We start from the raw sequence: 27,599 nt of genomic DNA, 5'->3' as shown, positions 1-27,599 counted from the left end.
TAATTTCAACTGAATAACTTATTCCTTGCTTCTTTTCCTAACCTGTTTTGTAGTTTTTCTGTGGGCTCTTTAATACAGTAGAACCTCAGAGTTAGGAACACCTCGGGAATGGAGGTTGTTCGTAACTCTGAAATGTTCCTAACTCTGAACAAATTATGGTTATTTGTTGCAAAAGTTTATAACTGAATGTTGACATAATACAGCTTTGAAACTTTACTGTGCAGAAGAAAAATGCTGCTTTTAATCCTCTTAATGTAAATGAAACAAGCACAGAAACAGTTTCCTTACCTTGTCAAATCTCTTTTTAAACTTTCCCTTTTAGTAATTTACGTTTAACACATTTCGTTGTTGTTGTCTCTGCTGCTGCCTGATGGCATACTTATGGTTTCCAGTTAGGTATGTGGTTGACCAGTCAGTTCACAACTGGTGTTCATAACTCTGAGGTTCTACTGTATTAGGCTGTGGCAAGACAACTCTTGTAGTATCTAGTGATCTCAGACCTCCATGAGAATCTGGGTATGATCCTGGGTCTGGGACATAGACTGCATTGGTAGAGTCTCTTCCTGGCAATGGATGAAGATAGTGTGCATGCTGGCATTATTAAATCTATCAGCTGTCTTCAGTGCTGTTGATCATGAGGTGTTGCTGACTCACCTTCAAATCACAGCAGTGGCAGATGGGTTGCTTTAGCGTGACTCAGGTCTTTCCTTGTAGAGCATACTCAGAAGGTGGTGGTAGTAGTAGGAAACTGCTCCTCCTCTCTTAAGGTGCTTACACATGGAACATCTGACTGGTCCAAAACAGTCAGTGATCATAGTCAGTGTCTGGGTGAGACTGGGGCATGGATTGAAAGTGAGTTGGTTGAAACTTAAGCTAGACGTGACTGAGGTGATGTTGATGGACTGGGAGATGATACTACAATTACAGGGCTTCCCACTAACTGCAGTAGTGGTTGATAATTTATCCTCAGTAATCTAATATTGTTTAAATACCTTCCCTTATTTCCCTTTCTGGAACCTGATTTCTCCCTGAATCCCTTACATCTTGGATTTCAAATATGAAAGGGAAATAGAGTAGCAGTTCAGCATTTCCACCTTGTCCATTTAAGACAGCAGCAAGCCATGTCTTTCCCCCTCAACCAACAATAAAGCCACTTACATCAGGATTCATGTGTTTAAAAATACATCTTTTTATGAAATTTAAATTAAACAGAATTGTTGACAGGAATAGTTATTTTCTTACACAAAAATATTGGAAGAGGTATACAAGAGAAGAGAAAGCAGCAGTTGAGTGTTTATTCTTAAGTTGTTATAACTAGTTTTTTTTACTCTCATTAACTGATTTCTGTGATCCTAATTTATAGTTGCTATTACCTTATTTTGCTAAGTCTTAACATCGGACGAAAGCCAGTTATTAAGAAATTATACTTAGATCAAAGTCTGTTGAATTTCCAATGACCATTTGTTTGACTAATCTTTGTTTTCTTTCAGATGATAATGTAAACTGGTACTCCAGTAGTGAAGAAGAAGAGGGAAGCAGTGTTAAATCAATATTAAAAACCTTAAAGAAACAAACTGAGAATATTAGGAATCGGCAACAACATTCCACAGAACAACATATGGTCGTTGTTCCTACTGACCCAAGACTTGCTAAAGAGAAATGTACAGGAAACCAGGCTGTTGATCCAAGACTGAGATCCACTCCTAGATCAAATACTAGGAAACCTACAGAGTCGTCATCTTTTGACCCAAGGCTTGCACGGGATCCCAGAATGTTAAAGGTTAATGAAAGTGGGCTTGCAAGTTCTTCTGTTGGTGGAACAAAGTTAGATTTACATCATGCACCCACTGGAGTTAAGGTCAAGCAAAAAGGAATGGATGATGATGAAGAGGATGCAGAACGAGAATTAAGAGAGAGAGCTTTTCTAATACCTTTGGAACCTTTACCTGGTGTAACATTAAGGGATCCAAGATCTCAGCTTCGACAGTTTAGCCACATTAAAATGGATATTATCCTGACCAAACCAAACTTTGCTAAACATATTGTATGGGCTCCTGAAGATCTACTTCCAATACCCTTGCCTAAACCTGACCCAGTGTCTTCAATTAATTTACCTCTTCCTCCACTTATAGCTGACCAGAGGCTTAATAAATTACGTAATTTAAAAAGTGATCCCCATCCAAATGCAATGCCAGCTGATCCAAGACTGGCAGCAAAAGCAAAAAATAATATAACAAGCAGAAGTGGTTCTTTGGATCAATCTGCAGATTTGCATGCCAGTAGTTCAAGCAAATTAGGAGATCCTCGCTTACAAAAAAATGTTGATCCCAGACTCCACAGACTGTCTAGTACAGAAACTCACCATGGAATCACAAAGGATTCTCATCCTCCAAAATTTGACCCTCGTCTAGCCAGATCTGGTATTGGTTCATCCCAGCCCTCAGAAGCTGTCATTTGTAAATCTGACCCAGACGTTCTGCCTCCTTATGCACCCAAACTATCATCAACAGGTGTTAGATTGGGAACTCCAAGCTCAATACTTAGTGGTATAAGTTTGTATGATCCAAGAGACCAGAGCTCATCTTCATTAGACCCAGCTCCAGTTAATTCAGGAGAGAATGGAGAGAACCAGAAAAAAAGTATTTTGAAAAATACTAGCAAAAATGAATCTACTCTGTCAGAAGACATGTTGCCACAGAAGTCTGTCCCAAATATGGATAAAAGTACAGAAGGATCAGCAGAGGCCAATTCAGAAAAAGCAAATAGCATCAGTAAATCTCAGGCTAAGCACTCCAGTACTGCACCAGCAGTGCATAATCTTCCTATCCAAGCTTTATCAGGATTGATCAGACCACAGTACAGTGATCCAAGGCAAGTTAGACAGCCTGGACAGGTAAATCAAATGCAAGATAACGATCCAAGTGGGGAATCTGATGATAAGTCACTAAAAGATGTTTTCAAGACTTTTGATCCAACTGCTTCACCATTTTGTTAGCAATTGATTTATTAAGTCTTTTTACGGTTGTGAATATTGCAGTTTTCTGCTGTTTTGTAACTGGTTTACCTATTTGCTTTATTTATTTTTAAATTATAATTATCAACACTTTTCAGCTGCTAATCTCAGAACCACATGCAGTTTCACAGTATGCTATAGTGTTTGCAAAGCTGTGGTATTTTCTATATAATACTTTTCCAATTTCAGGGAGACTAATAATTGACATGTAGAAAAGACCCTCTATCATGTTAGATCTGATAAAAGCACTTTCATTGTAAATAAGTCATTAAGAATTCAACTCGGAAGACCTGTATATGTGTAAGCTGTCTCTTTCATAATCAACATTTAGATATAATGATTGCCACTTTTGTATGATTGTATAGATTCAAGCAATATGATGTACATTACTGTGAGAGAGACTATTTAAGACAAGGATTGTCTTACTTATCAAGCCAAACCTACTAACTGAAATATACATAAATGAAGTAAAAGGAAAATGTTGATCCTCCTTTTCAGAGCAGTTGATGTAAGGCATTGTTTTTATTCATGCAGTCAATATTCTTAGTGTAAAAGATACCTATCACATATTGAGGAGTTAAAATGTCATATCTTTTTAAAGTATTTTATTCTATACTGTATATAGAAGAAATTGTGAAGTACATAACTAGAAGAACATTACTGTTAAAGTGGAGAATACCTAAGTTGTCTAATACAAAAAAGTTTTATTTAATTTTTCATGCATACACAATTCTGAATTAGTGTGATAGCTTACATTTTGGTGTTCATGTATTTCAATGTATTTTTGTATTCAGCTGCTTAATTTGTATTGCTTTTTTTGTATTGATGTAACTGCAGTACTTGTATTCATTGTGTCTTTATGACATTTTTAACAAAAAATTAAAAGATACAATCAAAGTCTGGTAGTCGCTGTTAAATTGCAAAATATCAGATAGTTACACACATGGAAAACAGTAATGGAGCAAGTCTGAAGCAGAGATGATGATTAAATTTGCTGTATTATACTCAGTTGCCACACAAACTTGTGTCCCAATTCTGCAGTCCTTTAGTAGGCAAAACTCTCATTAATTCCAAAGGGAGTGTTAGCTCCGTCATGGCTTCAGGGTCGGACTTTTAGTAAGAGAGAAAAGTTGGGGTTTTTTGGGAGGTGGAGTTGGTTTGTTTATATAAACTAAAAATATCTAGATGGTTACTCACAATGACACACTCCATATGGAGTGTCCAGCAGTATCATGGCTCTCCTTTGAGCACTCATGGAGTAGCAGGCTCAGATCACAGCTGTCCTCATTGTCTTCTTTGTTCATCTCTTTGGGCTGTTTTTGTATATAGTTCAGTTGTTATATAGCTAGTTGGATTGTTTTTTGTTTTATTTAAAAAACTAGATTTTGATGCCTGCTCTGCTGCAGGACTCGTGGCTCCAGCCCACTTGGGTTACTCCCTTTCATTATATCTCCTCTTAGTTGGGCTTTTTTTCCTTTTCCCTTTAGTGTGGTGTTTGACTAGGACATGTCATGGCTGAGATAGCACCTTAATGTTGGTCACAGATGACTATTTTAAGTGTCTGTTGTACGTATGTGAAAGCAGTATTCCATACAGTTGCTATAGCTAGCTATCTTTCCTTCATGAACAGAACCCAGAAGAATCAGGAGGGCAATCTGATAATAAATATTACATTTGTGCTATGTAGCAGAGTTAACATTGCTTATAGGAACTTCACTTTTCAATTTGACTTCCTGGTTAATTTCTGAATCTTAATGCTGTATGAATAAAGTAACACTGGAATGCGTTACCTAGGGAGGTGGTGGAATCTCCTTCCTTAGAAGTTTTTAAGGTCAGGCTTGACAAAGCCCTGGCTGGGATGATTTAATTGGGGATTGGTCCTGCTTTGAGCAGGGGGTTGGACTCGATGACCTCCTGAGGTCCCTTCCAACCCTGATATTCTATGATTCACTATTCAAAATCAAAATGGCACATATTAAATGGATAAAAAGCTGGCTTTCTCATAGATCTGAAAACAGTTGTTAATTCAGAGTTATCAACTAGTGGGGTCCTACAAGGATTGGTTGTTGGCCAAGTGCTGTTCAATACCTAATTATCTGGGAAAAAAATATAAATAATACAAACTTATAAAGTTTGCAGGTGACACAAAGATTGGTGGGGTAGTTAAAAATAATTACTTGGACTGTTGAGTGACCTGGAATTTTTGGTAAGCTCAGGGCAGTCAAGCAGTATGCATATTAATACAACCAAATGCAAGGCTTTACATCTAGGAACAAAGAATATAGGTCACACCACCTGATGGGGGCTGTATTCTGGAAAGTTATGACTCTGAAAAGAACTTATGAGTTATTGTAGGTAACTGACTGCATATGAACTTGCAGTGTGAGGCTGTAGTAAAATGGGCTAACACTATACTTGGAGAATATCTAGCAGGAATCAGGAGGTGATATTATCTCTGTGTGTGGTATTAATGAGACCATTACTGGAGTACTGTGTCCAGTTCTAGTGTCCACAGTTTTTAAAAGATGTTGAAAAACTAGAGAGGATTCAGAGAAGAGCTTCCAAAATGATTTGAGAAAAGTGCCTTAAAGTGAGAGACTTTTAAGGACCTGAGCCTATTTAACTTATTAGAGATTTAGCCACGGCTATAAATACCTCCACATGGAAAAGATATCTGATGGTTCTTTAATACCAGATAAAGGCATATCAAGAGCCAATGGCTTGAATTTGAAGATGGCAAAGTTCAAACTGGAAATAAGATGAAAAAAATGTAATGGCAAGTGTAACTAACCATCAGAACAGCTCACCTAGCAATGTGGTGGATTCGCCATCTCTTGTGGTATTTAAATCAGCCAATCAGATTTGTGTTTTTTTTTTTTTAATGGAATTGCGGGTTTTGTGATAAAAGCTTGAATTTTGCCACAGTTTTAGGGCATGACCTAATAAAGGTTTTCAGATATGGGGTCATTGCCAACTCTTAAAATGTCTGCCAGAGCCAACATAACATTGTCATAATTGGCAAATAATATTGCTTTACAGTTGAACATACAAGGGGTGTATTCTTGAGTTTGCTTCAACATGACCTTAAAATTGGTGGACACATTTTTTACTAATTTTGATTGTCATTGTGGTCTTAACAGAATTTAATCACATCTCCCTTTTTTCTTTCAGATGCTACCTTGGTTGTGTGAAAGCTGCTTGGTGATTGGATAATACTAACTTTACACGGTAGCTAAAAGATATTAGATTACTATTGGCTATTACTAGTGCTTCAAACATGTTAAAAATATATACGCTTGCTCGAGAGCCAGCTCCATCACAAGAGACATCTCATGCCTCTACTGACTGTGGCAAGTATGTGTTATGCCAGAAAGAGACAGATGCAGAGTTGATTAATCCAGCAGAATCAAAAGGAGAGCATGCTGGAACTGGCTATCAAACTCTAGAAGAAAATACCAGATGTTTCCAAAAGCTGAATGCATTTCTTGTATGCATACGCATATACAGATCAGATTATGCTGATGGTATTGAAAAAATACTTTGAACAAAACAAAATGGATGTTGGCACAAATCTTGCTACATGAAGTTTAACGGGACCAAATTTAAAAGGGCTGGGGGGGGTGGGGGGGACTGAGAAAGCTGTGGATCAAACTGAAAAACTGAAGAGGAAATACACATGTTGAAGAGATCAACAGGAAAAAAAAGGCATCCTTTGTGAAATAAACATACTATCAGAAGACCTCCATGAAGTCTCTGCCCTTGGCATTGATAGTCGGGCTAGTTGCAAGTGTGTACTTCAGCTGCAAGATCAGTGCTTGTTTGCAAAACTAAGTGCAGCAGACTTAACGGCTCAAGAGGCAAAATATCATGCAACGTGTGTCTCTCTGCAACAAAGTCAGGGAGAAGAAAACCAAGCAAAGCAACACAGAATATGTTGCATAGAATTGCCTTTGTTGAACTGATAGCGTACTTTGAAGAGACAAGGCTGAATGAAGATGTGGCTGAAATCTTTAAATTAGCAGACCTCACAAGGTTCTGTAGAGCTAGTTTAGAACAGCTGGGGGTGACACTGGCTGGGCAGATTCACAGCTCTGAACTAAAATCCCATAGCCTTTCATGCATTGCAGATCTCTAAGCACACACAGAAGTATATGATGTGCATCATGCCTTCAGCCAGAATATTGGACAACCACTCTGAAAAGCATGTGAGGAAGACTGTGACGAAGAAGCACTTCACCTGTCCCAAACAGCAAAAATTATTCAAAGGGACATGTTTCAAATGAAAACAGTTTACTGAATCATTCGATGTAGGATGCCAAGCAAAATCTGTGCCTGAGTGATTATTGGCACTGATGTCCATGATATTGGATGGTCCAAACATTTAAAACTCAGAACAAGTTTCCAATCATCCAGCTACCCTTTTTTTGGCACAACTAGTGCAGTATAACAGCAACATCCATTGCCACAAAGGAATAGAAACTCTGCACCACAACAAAGTGGTAGAGAGACAAAGTGGATGAGCTGATATTTTTTTTGGACCAACTTTTCTGTTGGTGAGAGAAACAAGGATTTAAGCTACACAAAGCTCTTCCTCAGGTCAGCTGTTGTCTCACCAACAGAAGTTGGTCCAGTAAAAGGTATTACCTTACCTACCTCATCTCTCTTAACCAGTCTACATTGGTTTTACACTTCATGCACAGCCATGAATAAGTCATCTAGTAGCTACCTTCTTTAAACTTGGATTGTCCATCTCCTAGATATTGGCCTCTTTTACCAGCATGGCAAATAGTGCATGTCAACACTTCAAGGATGAGAATGTAGTCTGTCCTCTAAAGCTTCATGATGGTCTGTTCACTACTTCTGCCACAGACAGCACAGACCACAATCCAGGCTCCACCACAGCAACAGGCTCCTCACACGGAACTGGGGGATATCACTTTTTTGAGCATCCCGGTACTCCAGTTGAGGCAATTGTCCATGGAATTCCCACCCCAGACTTTGAGACTGCAGCATCAGAGAAGAAGGTTATCTCATCACTTCCTGAGTCTCACACAGTTGTTCATTCATCTTAAAGAAACTCAATGCTTTCATCCCTGCCAAAAATGTTGAAATCAAGACTGAATGCCAACTGATTATCCAAGCCCTGCAAGAAGAGTGTAGGTGGCTTGAACAAATATGGCAAGCAGCAAATGTGGTTACCTTCAGTGGAGATCAAGACATTTCCTGGGCCACTTACCATGTTAGCAAACAGTCAGTGCCAGAGTTCACCCCAGCCATCACTGCTCATCATCCCTGTTTTTCAGATGATTCCAAGTCAGTGGCAATGATTTGTCATGCTGTAGATGTGATAAGGAATGCTGTACACCACCTAAACACATGCCAAGTTCCAGTGATCATTGTGGATCAACCCCTTTTCACCATAACCATGCAGATGCAGTGGACCTGGTCTGTTGGGTATGAAGAGGACAAACCACTTCTCATTATTCTGGGTGGACTTTATCTGGAAATGGCAAATCTAAAGCTGATTGGAGATAGTAAATGGTCAGAAAGGCCATTCTTCAGACCAAACTGGCCTCTCCAGGAATGGTTGACTCTTTCTTGAAAATCTCTCATGTCATACATAGTAGGCATGCCTCAAGTAACAGCCACTAACCTGTACATCTTGCTCCAAAACACATAGACCACAGTATACCTAAGGTCTCAGGAAAGATGAGGCCCTCATGAGGTATGATAAATGGTGTGACGAAAGCTAGAAAAGCCAATGTTCCACTTCTGGCATACCACACTTCACCTGGAGCTTCTTGTATTGATCTATGTTTTGTCAATCCACCTGTTGTTCAAGGTGGAGCCTGGCATGCACACAGGCTTGCTTGTGTACTGGTGGTGAGGACTGTTATAATCATCAAAGTGGCCAGTGTGAATCCATATGAGTCTGCTACTGCAGATGGTTCAGGTTTAGATATGTAGCATTCAGCAAATATGTTGAAAAAGGCTAGACACATGTATACTGTCATACTGCCCATTGCTGAGGAGTGTTAGTGTTTTGCTAACATGATGGTGTGCAATAGTATACCTGGCTTCTGTTATAATGAATACTTAAAATTTTTGTGTCAATGAATAAGTATGCATTTATCAATACAAAGCACAAGGCTAATGCTCTTTAAGTAATGAGCCATGTTGATTTGTGTCAGACCATTTGTACGGGTTGAATTTTTCTTTTAAAATAGTGATAATTTGTGTCAAAGAAATCTTTTGCATTACTAAAATTTGTCTTAAAATAAATTAAACCCCATTTTATTGGTCATTTTTTCTTTCAAACTTAGCTTGACAACTTAAGTACATTTTTGTAGCCTTTTCACTTGCACAAAAGGTTGTTTTGACATGGGTACAAAAATCTTGCATTGGAATACCTTGCTACCCCTTTACAACACCACATCCACCCTAGATAAGTATCTAAGGAACACTTCTATTAAAATAACCTAGTTGTTGCTTTTTGTACAGGGGCTGCTTCATTGCCAAGAATTGACAGCCTGGGCCTCCAGATTATATATGCTAATGTCACTTATTTGTGAAGCTGTCTCTTGCTCCTGGACAGCATTGTTGGCTTCTAAGGAGGTAAGTGGCATTATTATCCCTCCCCATCAGCGATGTCATTTCCTGCAAGAGTTAGGGATCAATGACAGGGGCCCCTTCCTACTCCTGGGCAGCACCAGCCATCATGGTTGGTGGTTGAACGGGTTTGGAATTTGGGGTGGGGGAGATAGGTCTTAATTCTGAGACAGTGGTTCCTGAACCATAGCTGTAAGGGTGGGTTCACGCCCTGCACGTGCTCTGCGAAGTCCGAATTCATCCCTATCTGGGTTTAAAGCTTCTTTGACTCTGTGCCTCAACAGCTTTTTCTTCCATTGCATACAAAAGGCAGCTGCCTCTGCTTCTTCTGAGTCAGGATCTGGCTTTCGCAAACCCTGTTTGAAGGAAGCAAAATAATTACCCACATTAATATACGTGGATAGACATGGGAGTTTAAAATTTCTTACAGTACAAAGGGGCCTAAACACACCACCTCTAGATGCCTACATGTGGGAACCAAGTTAACTTTTGGTTAGCCTGACACCTCTCCTAGCCTAAACAATGGAACAGTTGGCACAGGACTGTCAGTAAAGAGTTAAAGGATGGAAATATAATAAAAGCCAGTCCGTATGGTTTTATGGAAAAGAGGCACTTGACTTAGTATAGTGTGACATTCTGATTAACAAGCTGGTACTCTGCAAAATCATTGTCCATATTAAATAGATCAGAAGCAGGCTAAATGATAGATCTGAAAACACAGTTGTTAATGGGGAATCAGCTAGTGAGGCCCCCAGGGATTTATTTTTAGCCCAGTGCAATTCAGTATCTTCATCAATTCATTGGAAGAAAAGAAAATCATTGCTGAAAATAATCGGTAGATGACTAAGATCTGTGGGCTGGTAAATAACGAAGACAGGTCACTGATACAGAGCAAGCTGGATTGCTTAGTAAATGGGGGGTAACCAGGTAGCTGCATTTGTTTTAATGCAGCCAAATGCAAAGTCATAATCTTGGAACCAAAAATACCTATGTCCTGGAAATCAGTGATTGAAGAGGGTTTACAGGTTATTGTAGAACATGCATTCCCAGCATGATGCTGTGGGGACAAAAGCCAGTACGATCCTTGCATGTACAAATAGGGCAATATGTAGCAAGTGTGGAGAGGTGATACTGTCTCTTCATACTGCATTGGTGAGACTGTGTCCAGTTCTGCTCTCCACACTTTGTAAAAGTATAGTTATGAGCTGGGTAAAACCTTGTTGGTTAGGTTAAACCTCATTTAAATTGCTGGGTGTGAATGTGCCCTACATTTGAGATAGCTATAAGAGACAAGTTAAGTTCCTAAATAAGGCATAGTGGAGTCTACTCAGAAACTAGCAGCACCATGTTGGCAAGGTTCAACTGGGTATTGTTTTGGGGTGAGGGGGTTGGTTTTATTTGGGGGTGGGGGGGACAAGCTGGTGTGCAGACAACAAACAGACTCAGGGAAGAAAAGCCAAGCAGCAGCCTGTAAGCATGGTGTGGCCCTGGGAGAAGCTAGGGAGAGATCAGGGATGCTGGCTGAAAGAAGCTTTGACCTGCAAGATAAGAAACTTTTAAATTTTGGTTCTTCCTGCATTTGGAAAAGCAGGACTATGTACTTCCTTGTCAATACACAATACTGCATCAAAAATGTATCAGTCTCCATCATAAATTTCTACTCCCAACTGGAATGCCCCCAGGGCCCCAAAACGTTGATTAACCACTTGGGTTGACAAGGAGTAACAATGTGTTGGGAAAATGGAAAACAATTCAGAGAAGAGCTGCAAGAATGGATTTATGGTCTGGAAAAAGCACCTTATAATGAGAGACTAAAGGAACTCAATCCATTTAGTTTATCAAAGAGAGAGAGAGTCTATAAGCACCTAAATGGGAATGATTTCTGTTAGTAGAAGGCTCCTTAATCTAGTAGACCAAAGACTGGAAGTTGAAGTCAGCAAATTCAAACTGGAAACAAAATGCACATTTTTTAAGAGTGCCGATGATAACCATTGCCATTGAAACATTTTCCTTGGGGATGTGGTGGATTCCCTGTCACCTGGAGTCCTTATATCAAGGTGGATCTCTTTCTGGAAGATGCACTGTAGCTGAACCAGAAGTTACGAGTTTCTTGTGTTATACAGGTCAGGCTAGATATTCACAATGGTCTCTTCTGGCCTTAATATTTACAACTTTTCAGAAATTATAGGTCGTATCAGCAGAGCCTGGTTGAAAGAGTGCCTGTTTTCTGAGCGCGCTCAGTTAAAGATTGCTCTATTCAATTATTTAAGGTATTTAGTTATTTCTTGCTGTCATCATTAGGAAGCCCTTGGGAGTTTTAATGGAAACTTAACTGAGCCAAGACAAAGCCTAAGAGACACTTCACCTGTCTCTAAAGCCCCAGCTGAAAATCTACTTCCACGGCAGTGTGTTTCTTTTGTCTATCTGCCTTTCTGTCCAAAATCAAAAGCTGAAGGCACTTTGATGAACTTACATGGCTTTGCCTTATAGATATGGCCCAGTACTTACTGGGCAGTCCTCATCTCAGAGGGCAACTTGGAATTTGTGACACTGAAGGTCCATTATTTGGAGGGATGATTCAATACGGTAAATACAGGGCAGGAGCAAAAGTTGCAGATCCAGGAAGCAGTTGTCTCCATTATAAGAGACTTGACCACAATAGTCACGTTGTGTGAGAAATTCTAATTATGGGTTTGCAGAACACAACAAATCCAGGCTAAGGAACATTTATGGTTCCCCCAGGAAGACAGAACTCCAGTGCAATCAGCTGCCAGGGAATGTCTGTGCTACAATTGGTACCTGGTCACCTTTGAGAGGCAAACACAGATTACAGATGGGATTTGCAGAGGCTCTTCAGGAAGTGAGTTAAGTGCCCAACTTCCAGTGAGATTTGGACACTGAACTCCCTTAAAATTCTCTGAAAGTTACAGCCTGAATCCAGAAGTGTTGGGGGTAAAAATGTGAATATATTTGAACTCACCTTCTGAAAGAATCTTGACCTATACCAGTGCACACTTACTTTGACGCACGCGGTCTCTGCTGCCTTCAAGGACTGTAGGACCACTTGAAACAGATTCTGTGCATTGTTCACCAATAGTTCAGCAGAGCACTTACTCCCTGCTGTTGCTGCTTTTACCCTTAAAATATTTAAAAATGTAAAGAGAAAGCATTACACAACTTGCTAAGTGACTATATACTGTCACTCTAGAGTCACGGCTGGCTGAGGGCTTCCTGGAACTAGGAAGGTCACAGAACAAGCTGATACGTGTGGAAGGAAAGTGTTCCAATACTGCTGGCCCTTGCTCATTAAACAATTTTGACCACAGAAGAGATTTTCAGCTTAAAAAAGGCATTGTAAGGAGAGCAAAAGAATAAAAGCAGGAGCAGTAGTAGCTAAAATGGACAAGTAGCAAACGCCATGTTGAAACCTGCTGTAGCCTGAATGCCCAACGATACTGCTGCCAGTGCCTAGTTACAGACCTTTCCCTCAGTCAGCCAGCGTGAGCTGGTCCAGCGGTGGTCATTCTGGCCGAAGGGGGACAAAGGAAACCTATTGCTGCTATTTGGACTTAGCCGGTGTGCTCAGAGTGTTGAGATGTGGGTGACATAAGCACTGAGACTGTGGCAAGGAGACAGGGGGAGATGCCTCTGAGCTCTGTTTAACTAGTACAGAGAGCTATGCAGAGATATTCAGGACCCCAGAAAGCCACCAACACTCATTGGTCAAGGAGCCCAAGGGACACAGGTGCCCAACTCACACTGGGTTTCAGGGTGTCAATAGAAAATTAACCGCAAGGAGCCAGAGAATCTCCAGGCAGACGCAGCATGGCTGGAAGCCTGAAAGTGCGAGAGGGGACATAAGTGCCTCCTAGCACAAGTAGCATTAGCTCTGGAGAAAGCTGTTCAAACATTAGCTCAACGCTTATTCTAGGCTCAGCTGAAGCCCAGAGGTGGCTCAGCATTGCCTGCCTGGGAGCAGGATCGGGCTCACAGGCAGACAGAGTTTACCACTGGGCTATTTTAGAAGGGGAAAGATACGAGAGCGGAACCTTCTGCACAGCAGCAAATAACACTGCATGAGGGGTTCAGATGTGCAGCTCACGAGAGGCTCCCTATTGTCTGCTATAGGAGTCGTTTCTATAGACACACCTCATGCACATGCACTGATTTTAAAGGGACACTGCTGCGGACTGTGGACCCCACCATCCCCTGTGCTGAAAAGTGGAAGTCGGTGAGGAATCTTCATGAATAGAAATATGTAACTATTTTAAAAAATCCGTAATTCAGAAACAAACTTCAAATAGGATACTTATAGTGATCTCAATGGGACTTTGGTTAAAATGCCTTCACTCTGCTGACTTGGCAGCGGCAGCCAGAAGCAGGGATCACCCTAACCAAGGATGTGGGAACAAACACCAGGGGATAAGTTGTTTTTCAGCTTGTAAGAAGATAAAACAAAGAGGAAAACTCTTAACGGCAGAAACAGTCTTCAGCCCAATAACTAAATGCCTACCACTGGCACCGTATGCAAATACGAACAAGAAAGATAGTTAGCAGTGTCCTTTAAAAATCCCTTTTTAAGAAGGAGTGAACACACACATCAGACTTGAGAGAGAATATCCTTTGAACCTGTGGTTTACCTGGAAATAATTCTGAGCTGGTTGCTGATTGTTTGGATTTGCTCGGTGACACACAGCAGTTCAGTTGCACATCTTTCATCTAGGCAGTTCTTTGCAATCAGGTGGCCAAATCTGACAAACACTTGCCCATTGGAAGCCATTTGACTAGCACAGGCAATGAGCTGCTCTTTGGTCTAAAATTAAATCAAAAGAAGTCGGGAGGGGTTGGGGGTGTTTGCTCTAAAACGGATGTAAAACCTACTGTTGCCTCATTAGCACTAGCGCATGTTAGCACAACGGGACCTTTATCAGAGCCTGGCTGAGGACACTGACTGCCCAGCTGTGTCGGATTTGATGATGTCACATGCATGTATCAATGCCCAAGGGGGGCAAAGCTGGGCCTTCACAACAGGAACACCCACAAACTTCCCGATGCCCCTTATGTGAGGCCTGGGGTGGGGATATTAATGGACAAACAGACATCCTAAAGACACCTTGTGGGGATGGATGGTTCAGAGGCTGATGGAGAAAACAGGACAGGTTTAAAGTGCTTTCAACAGCCGAATTGCAGCCGCTGCAGCAGCAGGTCATGGCTCATTCCGCCACTTCTAACCTGCTCTGTGAAAGCTACATTGGGAACGGTTTGATATGCCAAACTCCGTCACAGAACAGAAGTCGCAAATAGACTTTGGGCCCCAAACTGCAGCAGCCAGCAGGCCTGTGGGGAGAAGAGGGAGGGTAATAGTTCCGAGAGCCAATAAATCGATTGAAATAGCCGGGGAAAGGGGTTGAAGAATCTCCCTTGCCTTCCTCTTCTCCTTTTTGGAGGAAATTCTTTCCAGAGCATTGCAGATACACTCACACTAATGCTATTACACCTGTTTTAAATGAAACGGACATTGATTGAGTCTTCCCGGGGGGCGGGTGTGCGCGCGCAGGGCACTAGTGGATTCTTGTGGCAGGAGTTAGTGTGTGTTCAGCCATGTCATCATGATAACACCCCCTTTCTGACTTATTGAGGCATGGTCCTCTCTCCGCAATGTTGCTCAGACATTTGTGATGGCCACAAATGGGTGCTCGGGGGATTGAGCTGGCCCTGGTCACTGAGCAAAATATTTCCTCCCATCCTATAACAACACTGGCAATACCGTTATCGGTCCCTTCCTCTTTAGAAACCGTGCCATGTGAGACATCCCAGTGGCCATTTCCTTGGTGACTTGGGGCATTTTATTGCTGTCGTCCTGCCACTGTCCAGCATCCTCTGGCAGGGCAGCAGGAGCGGCTCCCTTACCCTGCTCGCTGCTAGTGGAATGGGAGTCATTAGGAGAGTCACTCAGGAGCTGTGAAGACAGTGAAACAGATTCACCTCAAACAACCAACCTTCCCTTTTACCATCTCTGCATTACTGACGTCCATGGAAAAGTGCAGTCACGAAGAGGGTTGGGACAGTCTCTTTTTGACAGAAATACTTTTTTTAATGTAGGAAATGGGTAGGTTTTGGATTTTTACACACACGTGTTCTTGGGATTGTTCCACAGGCTTATTCAGTGAGCCATTTCTACTAAGCAAAACAAACAGAAACACTGCCTAGATCCATCCCACCCAGTAAGCAAGCCTCAGTCCTTGCTTTCTACTGGACTGAGTCTATAGCCCAGGGGCATTGTTAAACCCATATGTCCCTTTAAACAATCTCCTCGTATTATCCCCTGACTCGCTCCCCAAAGACCATCCTCATTGGAGCTGACAGCTCTAGGACAGTTAGTTGTGAGCTAAAAGAATTGTATCTTGTTTATCTTGAAATGTGTGAAGGCCTGCTGCAACTAAAAGCAATAGTTTTCAGAAGCCAAAAAGGCAACAGAACCTCCCACATGATGCCTGACTAATGCATCATATTGGTTTCACTAGCAGCAAGGTGATCGGGTGGTTTAGAAGTACTGCCGCGGCACCCAGGCCCCGTCCAATCCTCCCTCCTGCCCAAACAACTACAAATGCTCAGCAGGGCACTTGGTGGAATATTGCAGTACAAGAGAAAATGAGAGTTGATTAGCGAGTTTAGGGGGTAGCAGATGTAACTGAAAGAAACCCTGCCACATAAAGAGCTGGGGAGAGAGTTCCCACAGCTGGGCAGGGATAGCCACGGGAATCCCACAGCTGTGCCCAGGTATCAGGATATGGAGGCAACATGGGCAGTGAGGAAGGGAGGAAGATGGTTCTGTGCAGCCACAACTCTAAGCCCTTTTGCATAATTTGATTTAAAAAAACCTAAAGCAATCTGAAATGATCAAGACACGGGACTGTTGGACAAGCAATGAAATGCAGTTAGCACGGTTTAGAGATTACACAGTTTAGCATTAAATAGCTAAGATCTACTATACCATGATTTCAAATGCATCCCTGGCAGCTAAGCCTTTCGATTCACTCATGGTAGGCCAGGGGTCTGCTGAAGTGGCTTGGTGTGTGTGATTCTGGTGTTTGGTGCTGGGTATCTTGGCGGGGGAGAGCTCTGTTTTGCCATGACATTGGTTTGCAACAGCATGTGACTTGCTGTTTCGTAAACACTGCTTAACGAGCTCCAAGGCGGCCTTATCAATGTCCTTCACTGATTGAAGCTGCGTCACCACATAGTGAGCGTTAGCAGACCACTCCCATGCAATGTAGTCTAGCTGGACCAGCTCCTTGTCCTGGTGGCTTTGAAGCTGCTCACCAGCTCTTCCTAGCAGCTCAGCAGTAAGGAGGAGAAGGTGGTCTGTCAGGGAGAGCAGGCTTTCCCGCATTTTTAGATGAGCTGTGTTCTCCAAAGTGTCTTCTATGATAGTTTTGACCAGCTGGACATTTGCCATTATCTGACCTGCCTGTTTAAGCATCCCTCTATCACCTCCCTGGGCACGCGCAGGAGGCCAGGCCAGTCTGAGGATGTTTTGGATGACTCTTGTGTACTCCTGATTGGTACTGGTCAGGAGGAGCAGAAGTGCTTTCACTCTAACAGCAAGTTCTCGTTGGAGCAGCTCAGCACGAATGGACAAGTTTGTAGCAGGCACTGGGGAGACAGACAGAACATCCGCCACTTGCAGGAGAGCTTCAGTTAGTACCTTTACCTCCTCCCGGAGCGCTAGGATGTCACACTGCACACTGCGTTCAGCACAGGCGAGATAGGACAGTCGGGCTGCCTCCTGTATTCTCAAAGAGCTCTCGGATACAGCTGCCAGGACATCCTGCAAGCAAAGCTTGTGCTTCATTGTATTCCTTAATTCACCTAAGAACAAAACATCTCGTCCTATGAGCTGATCCACAGCACTCAGGAGCACCTGTATGCTGACAGACCAGAGAAGGCAGATCCCCTCGAGATGGTCCTGGTGAGAATGGAAGCAATCAGAAGACAAGGCCTTTTCAAGTAAACGCTTTGTATTAGTCTGAGCACCTGTGAATTTTGCTTGGACCCGTACAAACCTTTCCTGAATCTTAGGAACTATAGTGAGCTCCTCTTCACAATCTGTACGTGCAACATCAGCCGCTAGCTGAACAACTCTTGCTAAAGTCTGCATTATCTCATCCAAAGTTTGTTTGCTCTTCAGAAAGTCAGCTGGAGCTACTGTGCAGAATAACTGCTGGACTAGACTGTACCAAGAGCCTGCCACAGCCACCAGGCATTGGTTAGTTTCACAAATCTTCTCCGATAACAAAACAGCTGTTGGAAGAAGTCTATCTGCTCTGGAAACTGGGTTTGGACCTATCTCCCTAGCTAAGCTAATAATAGATGGTGTTAATAGAACTATCTTTCTGTAGTGGGTCAGCTTTTCCAGCAGTGGTGACTTGACAATTGGTAAGGCTTCCTGAGCTGCATCTACACAACAGTTGGAAAGTTCAAGTAAACCAAAGCAAGCAGTGTTTACAGCAGTAATGTCATGTTTCTTTGTTGCAGTGATGAGTTCATTGATCACAGGATGTACATCCACTCTTCCCGGGTGTAAGTTACCTGCTCTTGGAAGCTTCTCAAGAGGAGAGGTGGCTGATGGAAGCCGTTCGCTTAAAAATTCTTCCACTAATTCGGTATTGTCAGTAGTGCTTTGTTTTATGTCATCTGGTGGTCTGAGCTCTATATGGTCCTGGGCTGAAAAGTATCCCAGCTCTTTTGGAATGTCAAGGCTCCGAATTTGTTCCCGAAGTGGACTGAGAATATCTGGATGGTTAGACTCATGCAGTCCCTCTCTGACATTTCGAGTGGAGTCCATCAGATGCTTTACTCTCTTTGAAAATGCATTTCTAGATTGTAGAAAAGAGATGCCTCCTAAACAGTGGCTAGTAGCAGTTTTCACTTCCAGAATGGAGATTTCCAATTGCTTAACTAAAACTAACAAACCGTTCTTGAAAATAGGATCTCTGACTTTATCCACAAATCTGTTAGTAACTTGGATCACGCGAGCCGCTCGGCTGGTCATATGAGTGGCATGCCATGAAAACCTTCCAGAGTTCTGACTCTCTAGTTCTTGTTCACAACACTCTCTGTGATCGGCCATTTCCTGAATAGACAGATCAAGGAATTCAGGCAAGCTGATTGTTTCATCAACACATGCTAACAAGCTTTCTGTTGTCCAAGCCCATCTTTGATAGAAGGTTTGTAGTTGTTCCTGGATGTGAATCTTATTAGGATCTTTGCTCATTTCTGTAAGGAGTAGAGGCATCGTGGCAAGGAGTCTATTTAAACAGTTTACACGATCTTCAATTTCTTTAATGATTTTGACGTTGGTGCAGCTGGCCAGAACAAAATTTGCCACTTTGAGCATCTGATGAGCATGACCGAAGAAGGCAGTAATAAGGGGCTGAAGTTTTCTTAGAAATCCATCCTCTCCTGCAGGAGAATATTGCCCAGTAGTAGGTTCCAGTGCAGCCTCCATTAACCTTCTCAGGGGTTCGTTAATGTCTGTGAAAGTGTCCAGAATCTGACACAAAACAGCAGTGAGCACTGTTTGATCAAGAATCTCCACCTCAACTCTCATCGCATGACGTTTCTCTTCTAGGTTGCATTCTAGTTGGCTTTGTGCTGGCAATTCCTCCATTATGCTTCCATGGTTGGAAATGCTTTTCCTGAGCATTAGGAGATGATGGCAGTGCTTTATCAACTGCAACTTAATACTTGGCCTGGATGAGTTAGCTAAAAGCATGCAGTGGAAGACCAGTGTTTCCACAAGAAAACTGAATTCGCCCTCAGCTAGGTGAGCAGGGTTTGTGTTGGACAGGAGGCCCAGCAGCTGGCTCATGTGCTGGGAAAAGAGTCCATTTCTCTCCAGTAGTTCCTTGTTTCTGGTGGTGTTTGTCAGTAAGGAAATCAGTTCCTTTATGGTGCTATCCATCAGATTGAAAATGTAGTTTTTGGAACCATTCACATGCTGGTCCTGGGGGTGCTTCAAGTGACTGTGTTTTGCAGCATGCAACATCGGGACACACTTCCTAAGGATCTGCAGCGTCTGGGCCAAATACTTCTGAGGAGGAGAATCTCTGAGCTCTTGGATGCGTCTTTCTGTCAAATTGTTCAGCAGGAGCAAGGACTCTGAAAAGTCACGGAAAGCAGCCAGCAGAGCTGGTACGTCTCCTGCGAACTCAAGTGTGGTCAGGCAATCCCGAAGCCAATGAGCGGCCTGGATAATCCTCGTCACTACAGCATCATCTTCAAGCTGGAGGATCTAGTTGATAAATCAGAACAAAGGTCACAAAAAAGGAACCACTGAACATTTCCCAAGACCTGTGTTGTTCTTTTTGCTACGACCATACTTGTCATTTTCAACTTGTTGGCTTTGTTTTTAAAATGTCTGTGTGCATTGACAACATCTGTCATGGGGAATTTGAAAATAAAAGTTCTGCTGGTGAGCGATACCGGATCGATCGTGCTGAAACCCGAGGGTACAGAATTCTCATGACATTACAAAAACACCCACAGAGTATCTCAGCACTTCATGAGCAGTGATGGTCACAGCTTCTCCACGCTATTGAAAGCGAGGGGAGCGTTACTAACCGCATTTTACACATGAGGAAATTGGGGCACAGAGAGGTTAAGTGACTTGTCCAAGGTCACACCAGATATCTCCTAACTCCCAGAGTCATGCCTGAACCACGACCCCAAACTACTTCTCTTCCTTGGCTTTTATACCTCTTTATCCAGAGAGACGTGGAGCAAAGTTCTCTTATTTTCAGTTGGTTTGGGGAAAAAAGGTTAAAAGCAATGAGATGATTCAAACTGTATTACTGCTCATAGGGTGGCCCTAAACCCCCAAGCAACTGGGCACCAAATTTTGCTCTTAGTTCTGGCTGGGGGCGGGGTACAGCGTAGCTGAGGGGCTAGCACACTGGATCAAGACCTATCCCTGACCTGCTGTGGAACCGTGGGCGAATCACTTCACCTCATTGGCTCAGCTGTAGAATGGAGGTACCAACACGGGCCTTCTTTTGTAGAGTGCTCTGGGGTTTGCAGATGAAAAGGACGATATAAGAGCTACAACATACTTTGTGTGTGGCAAGTCAGAGCCCCGTTGTGCTGCACACTCATGTAACAGGACAGTCCCACCTCCAAAGAGCTTGTAATTTAAGGGCTTGTCTACACTGAGGCTTAGAGCGTGGCCAGCGGGGCGGTACATCTAGAGTGCACTAGACTGCCATGCTCCACACACTAAAAATTCTGTCATAAGCACCATTGCAGAACTTCTGGTGCACAGTAGTGGGATCCACACAGCCAGCTAATGTACTGGAGCTTCACTCTGCACCCTTTGCCACACTCTCACTCTGTGTAGACAAGCTCTCAGTATCCACGTGTAACGTGGGGGTACTAGCAGTGCCTTGCCTCCCAAGAGCACGTGAGGCTATCTTTATTTATTATTTCTCCGACGCTTAGGGTTGCCAATTTTGACTGGACATATTCCTGGAGGTTTCATCACACCACATAATCTTTAATTCCTGGAGACTCCAAGCCAATCCTGGAGGTTTGCAACCCTACCGACGCTCCTGGGCGGGCAGGGAAAACTTGTCCAGCAGCTGATCTTTATTCCCCACCATGACCTCGTCCTCCACACACTCCCCACTCTGGGAAACAGGGGCCTAGGGAATTAGCCACTGTGCAGATCTCCTCCCCTGAGAAGGCAGAACTGCTGGGAGGGAATGAAGAGTTACTGGAGGAGGAGTTACAGCAAATAACACAGCTGTATTACACTCACCTTTACAGTCTCCATTAAGACTCTCTCTGCTGAATCAATCAGTTCCTCCTGATGACTCTGAACGTCTGGCTGAATATGAAGTTTCTGGGCCACCAGTAAGATGCTCTTCCCAGATGTGAGGAGCGATTCGGCAGCAGGCAGCATCTCCCCAGCCAGCAGCTCATCGTTGTACTCATGAGCCACTCTGGCGGAAGAATGCTGATCTCAGGTACACAAGGTCACACACATGCCTTTAGTGAAACGCATCACCATAAGCCAGCACCAGCATGGGTCTGGGAATGCTGACTCCAGGGAGGAGCCAGACGACCTGAACAGGCACAGGATACAACCAGCTCCTAAATGAACAGAACTCCATGGAGGGTAAGCAGATGTAGATCAGGGAAGGAGGGGGCGGGGTTGTGCTTTCCCTTAATTAAATGTTCTGGTTTTTAAACAGCAGCCGCATGTAAGACGGTCACATGAGTGTGTGGTTGCGGGTAGAATGGATCTTCTGCCCAATCCGAGTAAGAGGGGAACCCCCCACACTTGCCTGCACCCCATCCCATACTAACTCTATTACTCTGGCCTCCACTGTGTGGTCAAACAACCATGAAGGTATCTCTGTGGCTAGTAAAGGAGGGGCCTGAAATTACAGCTGTACTGCAGGAGAGGAGTTAAAAATCAGAGACATCTTCCAGAAAAGCAACAGACTAGAGTTAAGCAACAGTATGGACACAGATAAAAATTAAAACCTATAACACCCGTATCCCAGTGTGTGAGGCACTTTAAATCAAAACGAAGGGAACCAGAATGCATGGAACAGACGGATAAATTAAAAAGCAACAAGAGAAATGTGGTCTATAGGTGTCCCTGCCTGCTCCACCTATAATACATGTATGTACACACACACACAAATTAATTTTGCCCTCTTTAAAACTCAGCGTTACCTTCTTGCAACATAAGCAAGTTCTTGGGTAGCTTTGGCTAATTCTTCAGCAGCTTTTTCTAAATCAGCGAGGCGCTCGTTATTCACCCCTTCCCACTCAGCTGCGATCATTAAATGACAAAGTTGAGCTGCCATGGGTGAAATAATTCTCTCAATGGTTTTGTTGGAGGTTACAGCCCTGATGTCATACAGATAAAAAGGCTCCATGGCTTCTCGGCTACACACAGGAGAGAGACAATTCAAGATTTATCTCTACAATACAGTAATATTAACTAAGAACAGAATGCACTGACCCTGCACCTTCCATCCAAACACCTCAAAGAATCTGGGGAATATTAATGAATTTAGCCTCACAACACTCTGACATTATCCCCAATTTTGCTGCAAGCTGTTTCTACAATCAGAGATGGGGTGTGCACCCTACACTGGCTCTGGAGGGGCTAATACAGGCAAGAGAGGCCAGTTAGCTGCAGGCTGCGCCTCGAGGGGAGCTAGGACACAGTGAGGCTGAACTGGGGATGAAGCTCACCTGGGCTGGGGGGGAAAGGAGGAATGTCTATAAAGCCAGGAGCTGGCAGCAGGGGGGCCGCAGTGAGGAAGCTGCAGACACACTCCCTGGTATAAGGGGGAAGTGCAAGAGCCTGTCCCAGGCATGTGTGGAGCAGTCCAAGGAGGGAGCAGTAAAGGCTGGGAGAGGAAAGACCTGAGCTGCTGGGAAAGGATCCCAGATGGATAACATCCCAGGATGTGGGGGTCTTGATTGTGACTTGACGAGAGGGTTAAGCCACCGAGAGGAGAGAGTGGCGGGACGAGCAACCACAGGAAGGGGTGTCAGAGCATGTGGCGAGCTAATCCTCAGATGGACCACTAGGAAGTGCCAGAGCGGTAAGAGTGCCCCCTATTGCAGGCATGGCTCTGGTATGTGGCATAATGAAGTGTTTGGGGGTCTGAAGCACGCCATTGAGGTCAGTACACATTTACACCAGTAGTGAATTTGGCCCAGCATGTTACCGTCAGCTCCTCATTAGTCAAAATGGCTCAGATGACACAAGGCAACTTGCTCCACCACTCAAAATTCAAACTAACCCCAACAAACCCTTTGAATTTGTACTATTTCCCCTTGATCAGTTTTCACTTTCTTGTGCTGCTGCACTTCCTACTCACAGACAAGTCTAGAAGCAGAAAAGATCAAACATTTCACAGCTGCTCCTGCAGTCTGACCAGCCTGACCTGACACAAGCATGCCAAAAAGCTTGTGGGAAAACCCTAGCTAGGCTCAGAAGAGCTCCAGCTTAATTCTGCAGCCTCAGGTTTCCACTCCACCTAATCTTCTCATCACAAACCACGCAAATCATGCTAGTGCATAGCAGTGAAATGCTCCAGCAAGTGGCTAAAGTTAGAGTTTGCACTAAGACCCTTACAATTAGCTAAGATAAATGGGGGAAATATTCATCAGCTGCCTGTCTCATGGTTTCAGAACACCTCAAACTCACCTCCAAAACTGTACTCACTAATTTTGCATACACTGGTTGCACACAGGCAAGCATTTGCACATGACAGTTCAGATGTTCATCTACCCAATCTGTATGTGCAAAGGTTAGTTTTGAATGCAGCTGTAGGTGATCATTTTAAAAATCCTACTCTTGGAGTCAGTTACAATTATTTTATTTCTATTGAATCTTCTATTTTAAATAGAGAATATTCAGAATCAACCCTTTCCCTTTTTTTAAAAAAATAACAGTACTACATGTGCCTTAAATAACTGAATAGCAAAGTGAAATTTACAGGGGATTAGAAATGTCATTTTTAAAATAAACGTTGTGGAGTATGAGCTTGTTACCTCTGCCCAGTGCAGACTCTCAGGTTGATGATCGTGCATAATACACGAAACCAGCTTGAGTGACAATCAAGTTAATCAATAAAAAAACCCAAGTGTTTTATTCTAGTAACACCGTTACAGTGGCGACGGACAGTCTTTGATAGTGATCTACCAAGTACTATACCGTTAAAATGTTTTTAATACAGCTTAGTGCAATTTTACTTTGCTTATCTCAGGTGATCTTATCATTTGAACAGCTTTCTGCTGTAAATTATAAATACAAAAAAAGCTACGATAATCGCAAGAACCACATCAAGAACAATACCTACCTGAAAGCACTCTCTACAATCAGCGGTAAAGGTTACTAGACACCTGTGAGACCTTATTATTAGCCAGCCACACAACTCCTAACACATAATTGACAGAAAATCTTCAATGTCATTTTACCTTGTGGTGAAATGTTTCCACTGGTTTTCCAACTGCAGGTTAATTAAGATAATAAGCTCAAATTCAATACATGGTGTATGCTTGTTTACAAGTAACAAGAAGCTCGCATTACTGTGTGGTCTCATAGCTACGGGCAGTCAGCTGATGGAGGTGCTGACATCAGAGGCAGTAGTGTTAACTAGCCCTCCTATCGATTTTAAGCACGGAGCTAGTAGAAACTCCACAGTCCCCTGCAATGAGCACAGCACTGGCCAGAGAGCTGCTATGGTGGGGAATATCTCGTGTTCTAATTTCACTCCCCTCCTCTCCATAAGAGAACCATGTTTCTAAATGCAGGGGGAACAATGCCCCCGTTTATAAATTCAACCCAATTCCTATTGTAGCTGACATGAAAAATGAAGCAGGCAGCTGTTCAGCAACGGGGACGCTCCCGATAGCCATTGGTTGTGGCCAGATTGGGCCTGGTCCTGATGCAGACTTGCCAGGGAATAAGCCCCCCGCAGTAAACACCCACCCTCCTAGCACACGGGGGGAGAGCTCCCCTGACTTTGGTTCCAGAGACGGGGGGAGCTCAGGGGCTGTGTACCTGCTTTTATCCCACCCAACTAGGTGGAGAGGATGGGGCAGTGAGGCTGAGCAGCGCTGGCAGCACCAGAGACGGGTGCTGTAGAGAGTGGTCTGGGAGATCAGAGACCTGCTGCAAGGGAACAAGAGAGAGCCACAAAGATCCCAGTGAAAGAAAGTGCGTGGAGCAGCAGGGAGGGGCTGAGCTGTGGGAGCCCAGTAACCCCCCTACTGTGCTGCTCTGAGACCAGCCATGCAGGGAGCTGTCACTAGCCCCAGCCTGGGGGAATTCGTTCCAGCCCATGTCCAGGGAGGAGGTGGAGAGCCCTGAGGGGTGATGGCTGCCTGTCTGCCAAAGCGTTCCCAGGCCAGTCCTGAGGACAAAGCCCTGTCTGAGCTGTGCACAACCCCAGACTAGGCCACCCCACCTCACACCAGCCAGTGGAGGGCTGAACTCAGACAAGGCCAGGGGTTCTTCTTTTCTCTTTCCTTTTCACCCTTGACTACAGGCAGCTGAGAGGCCCATTTCCCTCCATTCCCCCTGCCATACTCGACTGGTGCATTCACGCACTTGGGAGATGGGTCTTCATTCTCTAAAGCCTCTTGGGAAACAACATCCAGTGGCCTTTTGAACCAGGGCCTCTGTTGTAGGGGAAGATTTGGGGCTTGTATAAAAAGGTGGGGGGGGAGGGTGTGGACACGGCTGGGATAATTGTGTGTGGCACTCTGACACCATCACTCAGCGGGCAGGGCAGTATCCTAATCACACCCGCTGTCTGGGGCTATCAAACAGAAGAGCCTGGCTTCACCGCCCCCAAGAAGCAACTATTTAGAGTGGGGGTTTGTATGTATAGGTAGCAAGGAAATAGGTCCGTATATTTTCAAACCTTTCAACTGTTCAGCATATTTCAAAACCTTCTAACAAGTTTTCAGGCTGTTCCTGAGAGAGAGAAATCAGTTTGGTTTGGTGTTGTGTGTGAGCCTTTTTTAACAGTGTAACTCAAGATGCAGCTTGGACCCTGGTTAGGGATATGTTAATTGTTTCTGACTCTATCTAATGGGGGTGGGGGAGCACTCTACCTCAGAGACGGATCTTATATGGGCAAGAGCAGCAGCTGGGGAGGAGTACTGGGACAAGGGCCCATGGCAATTTGGAAGCTCCTTCACCCTTGTCTCCAGGTGAATCTTACCCTGGGTATCCCATACCCTTCTCTCCCTCAGAAGCAGCGTTGCTCGTAGAGCAGAGTGAGAGTTTGGAAAACCCAAGTATCTGGTAGGTATTTGCCCAGCCCTTTCCCAGTTCTCTCTCTAACCTTTCGGAGCAGGAATATCAGGTGCGCAACTATTCCTTAATCAATCATGTCTTTTGTAGTCCATCTCACAGTGGGATTTTGTTTGCAGGTGGCCAGGATATCCTACGAGGGGGAGAGCTTTATGCTTATAGCTGCGTGGAAAGCGTGGGGCACAGCCAGCGACCGTGCTACATTTGAAGCCGCATTTATTTTTAGGGTTTCTTCCCATTTTTGGATTCCTGAACTTCCCAGGGCGGGCGGGCGAGCGGGCACGCTGTGCGGGAGGAACACCAGGCGCCAGTCTCGGGGCGGGTCGCTCACAGGGTAACGGGAGCGCTCCCCAGGACGGGCCGCGCGCGGAGCGAGGCGTCCCGCCACTTTCAGCGCGGCCGCAACCCGCCGGCGGCAGCGCTGGGCGAGGCAGGACCGAGAGGCCGGAGGGGTCGGACCCGAGCCCCGGGGTGTCTCCTAGCCAGGGGCGGGCGAGGGCACTGAGGCCTCGCCCCAGGGCGACGCGCTGAGAGCGGCTCCCCGGCCTGGCAGGCCAGCGCCGCGGCGGGAGGCCTTCGGGGGCTCGCTGGGGGCGGCGCCCCGCGGGTTCTCCGGCCGCTGTCCCGGGCCTGGCTAGGAGCCCGGCTTCCTCCGGCCTCCCCCGCACGTCTCCGAGCAGCGGGGCCCGAGTCCTCTCCGCGCCCGGCCCGGCCCGGCCCTGCCCGGCCCGGCGCCGCGCGCTTACCACGGGGCTCCGCCGGGTCCCCCCCGCTGCGGCCTCGCGCCCGGGGGAGCTGGGGCCGGTCCCGCGGGGCGCGGGGGGGGCCGTGGAGAACCGGCGGCTCCCCACCCACAAGCGTCACTTCCGGCCGCGCGGCCTGGAGGAAACCCTTCCGGATCCGGGGGCCCGGCTCGCGGCCGCAGCGCGCGCGCGGGGCCGGTCGGTCACGCGCCGCAGCGACGCGACGCGCCCCCCCACCCCCCACCCCCCACAGCGCGCGCGCGCTGCCGACGTGCCCCGCCAACTGGGCCCGGCCGGCAGCTGAGTGGCAGCGCCCCCCCCCACACCGGGCACCTTGTGCAGCGCCGAGCACAGCCGGAGCCTGCGGGCTCCGCCACCC

The 27,599-nt window shown here is 44.8% G+C and overlaps 2 protein-coding genes across 15 annotated transcripts in view; one reads left to right on the top strand and one right to left on the bottom strand.

The window, feature by feature from the left end:
* The window catches only part of ZC3H6 (zinc finger CCCH-type containing 6), a 71,177-nt gene extending 67,267 nt beyond the window's left edge, over positions 1-3,910 (top strand). For all 3 annotated transcript variants that reach the window (XM_077814237.1, XM_077814241.1, XM_077814238.1), the window contains one exon: positions 1,491-3,910. In XM_077814237.1, the coding sequence (XP_077670363.1) occupies positions 1,491-2,995 (1,505 nt within the window). In that variant the 3' untranslated portion in view covers positions 2,996-3,910. The remainder of the gene's footprint in view (positions 1-1,490) is intronic.
* A 5,369-nt stretch (positions 3,911-9,279) lies between these two features.
* Positions 9,280-27,347, bottom strand: LOC144263305 (uncharacterized). Of its 12 annotated transcripts, XM_077814229.1 has the most exons (10): positions 27,224-27,347; positions 26,509-26,610; positions 24,632-24,663; positions 22,367-22,582; positions 21,441-21,624; positions 16,617-19,919; positions 15,390-15,581; positions 14,263-14,435; positions 12,642-12,759; positions 9,280-9,978 (listed from the first exon to the last, which is right to left on the bottom strand). In XM_077814229.1, exons 4-10 carry the CDS (start codon positions 22,570-22,572, stop codon positions 9,781-9,783), a joined length of 4,374 nt encoding a protein of 1,457 aa, XP_077670355.1. In that variant the 5' UTR covers positions 22,573-22,582; positions 24,632-24,663; positions 26,509-26,610; positions 27,224-27,347; the 3' UTR covers positions 9,280-9,780. The 12 variants fall into 12 exon arrangements, 11 of the variants coding, with proteins under 11 accessions (XP_077670355.1, XP_077670352.1, XP_077670360.1 ...); XM_077814226.1 differs by lacking the exon at positions 24,632-24,663; XM_077814234.1 differs by lacking the exons at positions 22,367-22,582; positions 24,632-24,663.
* Between the last annotated feature and the right edge of the window lie 252 nt (positions 27,348-27,599).

Source organism: Eretmochelys imbricata, chromosome 3, assembly GCF_965152235.1.
Source record: "Eretmochelys imbricata isolate rEreImb1 chromosome 3, rEreImb1.hap1, whole genome shotgun sequence".
Classification (NCBI taxonomy): Eukaryota; Metazoa; Chordata; order Testudines; family Cheloniidae; genus Eretmochelys; species Eretmochelys imbricata.
This window is presented reverse-complemented; position numbering and strand designations above follow the sequence as displayed.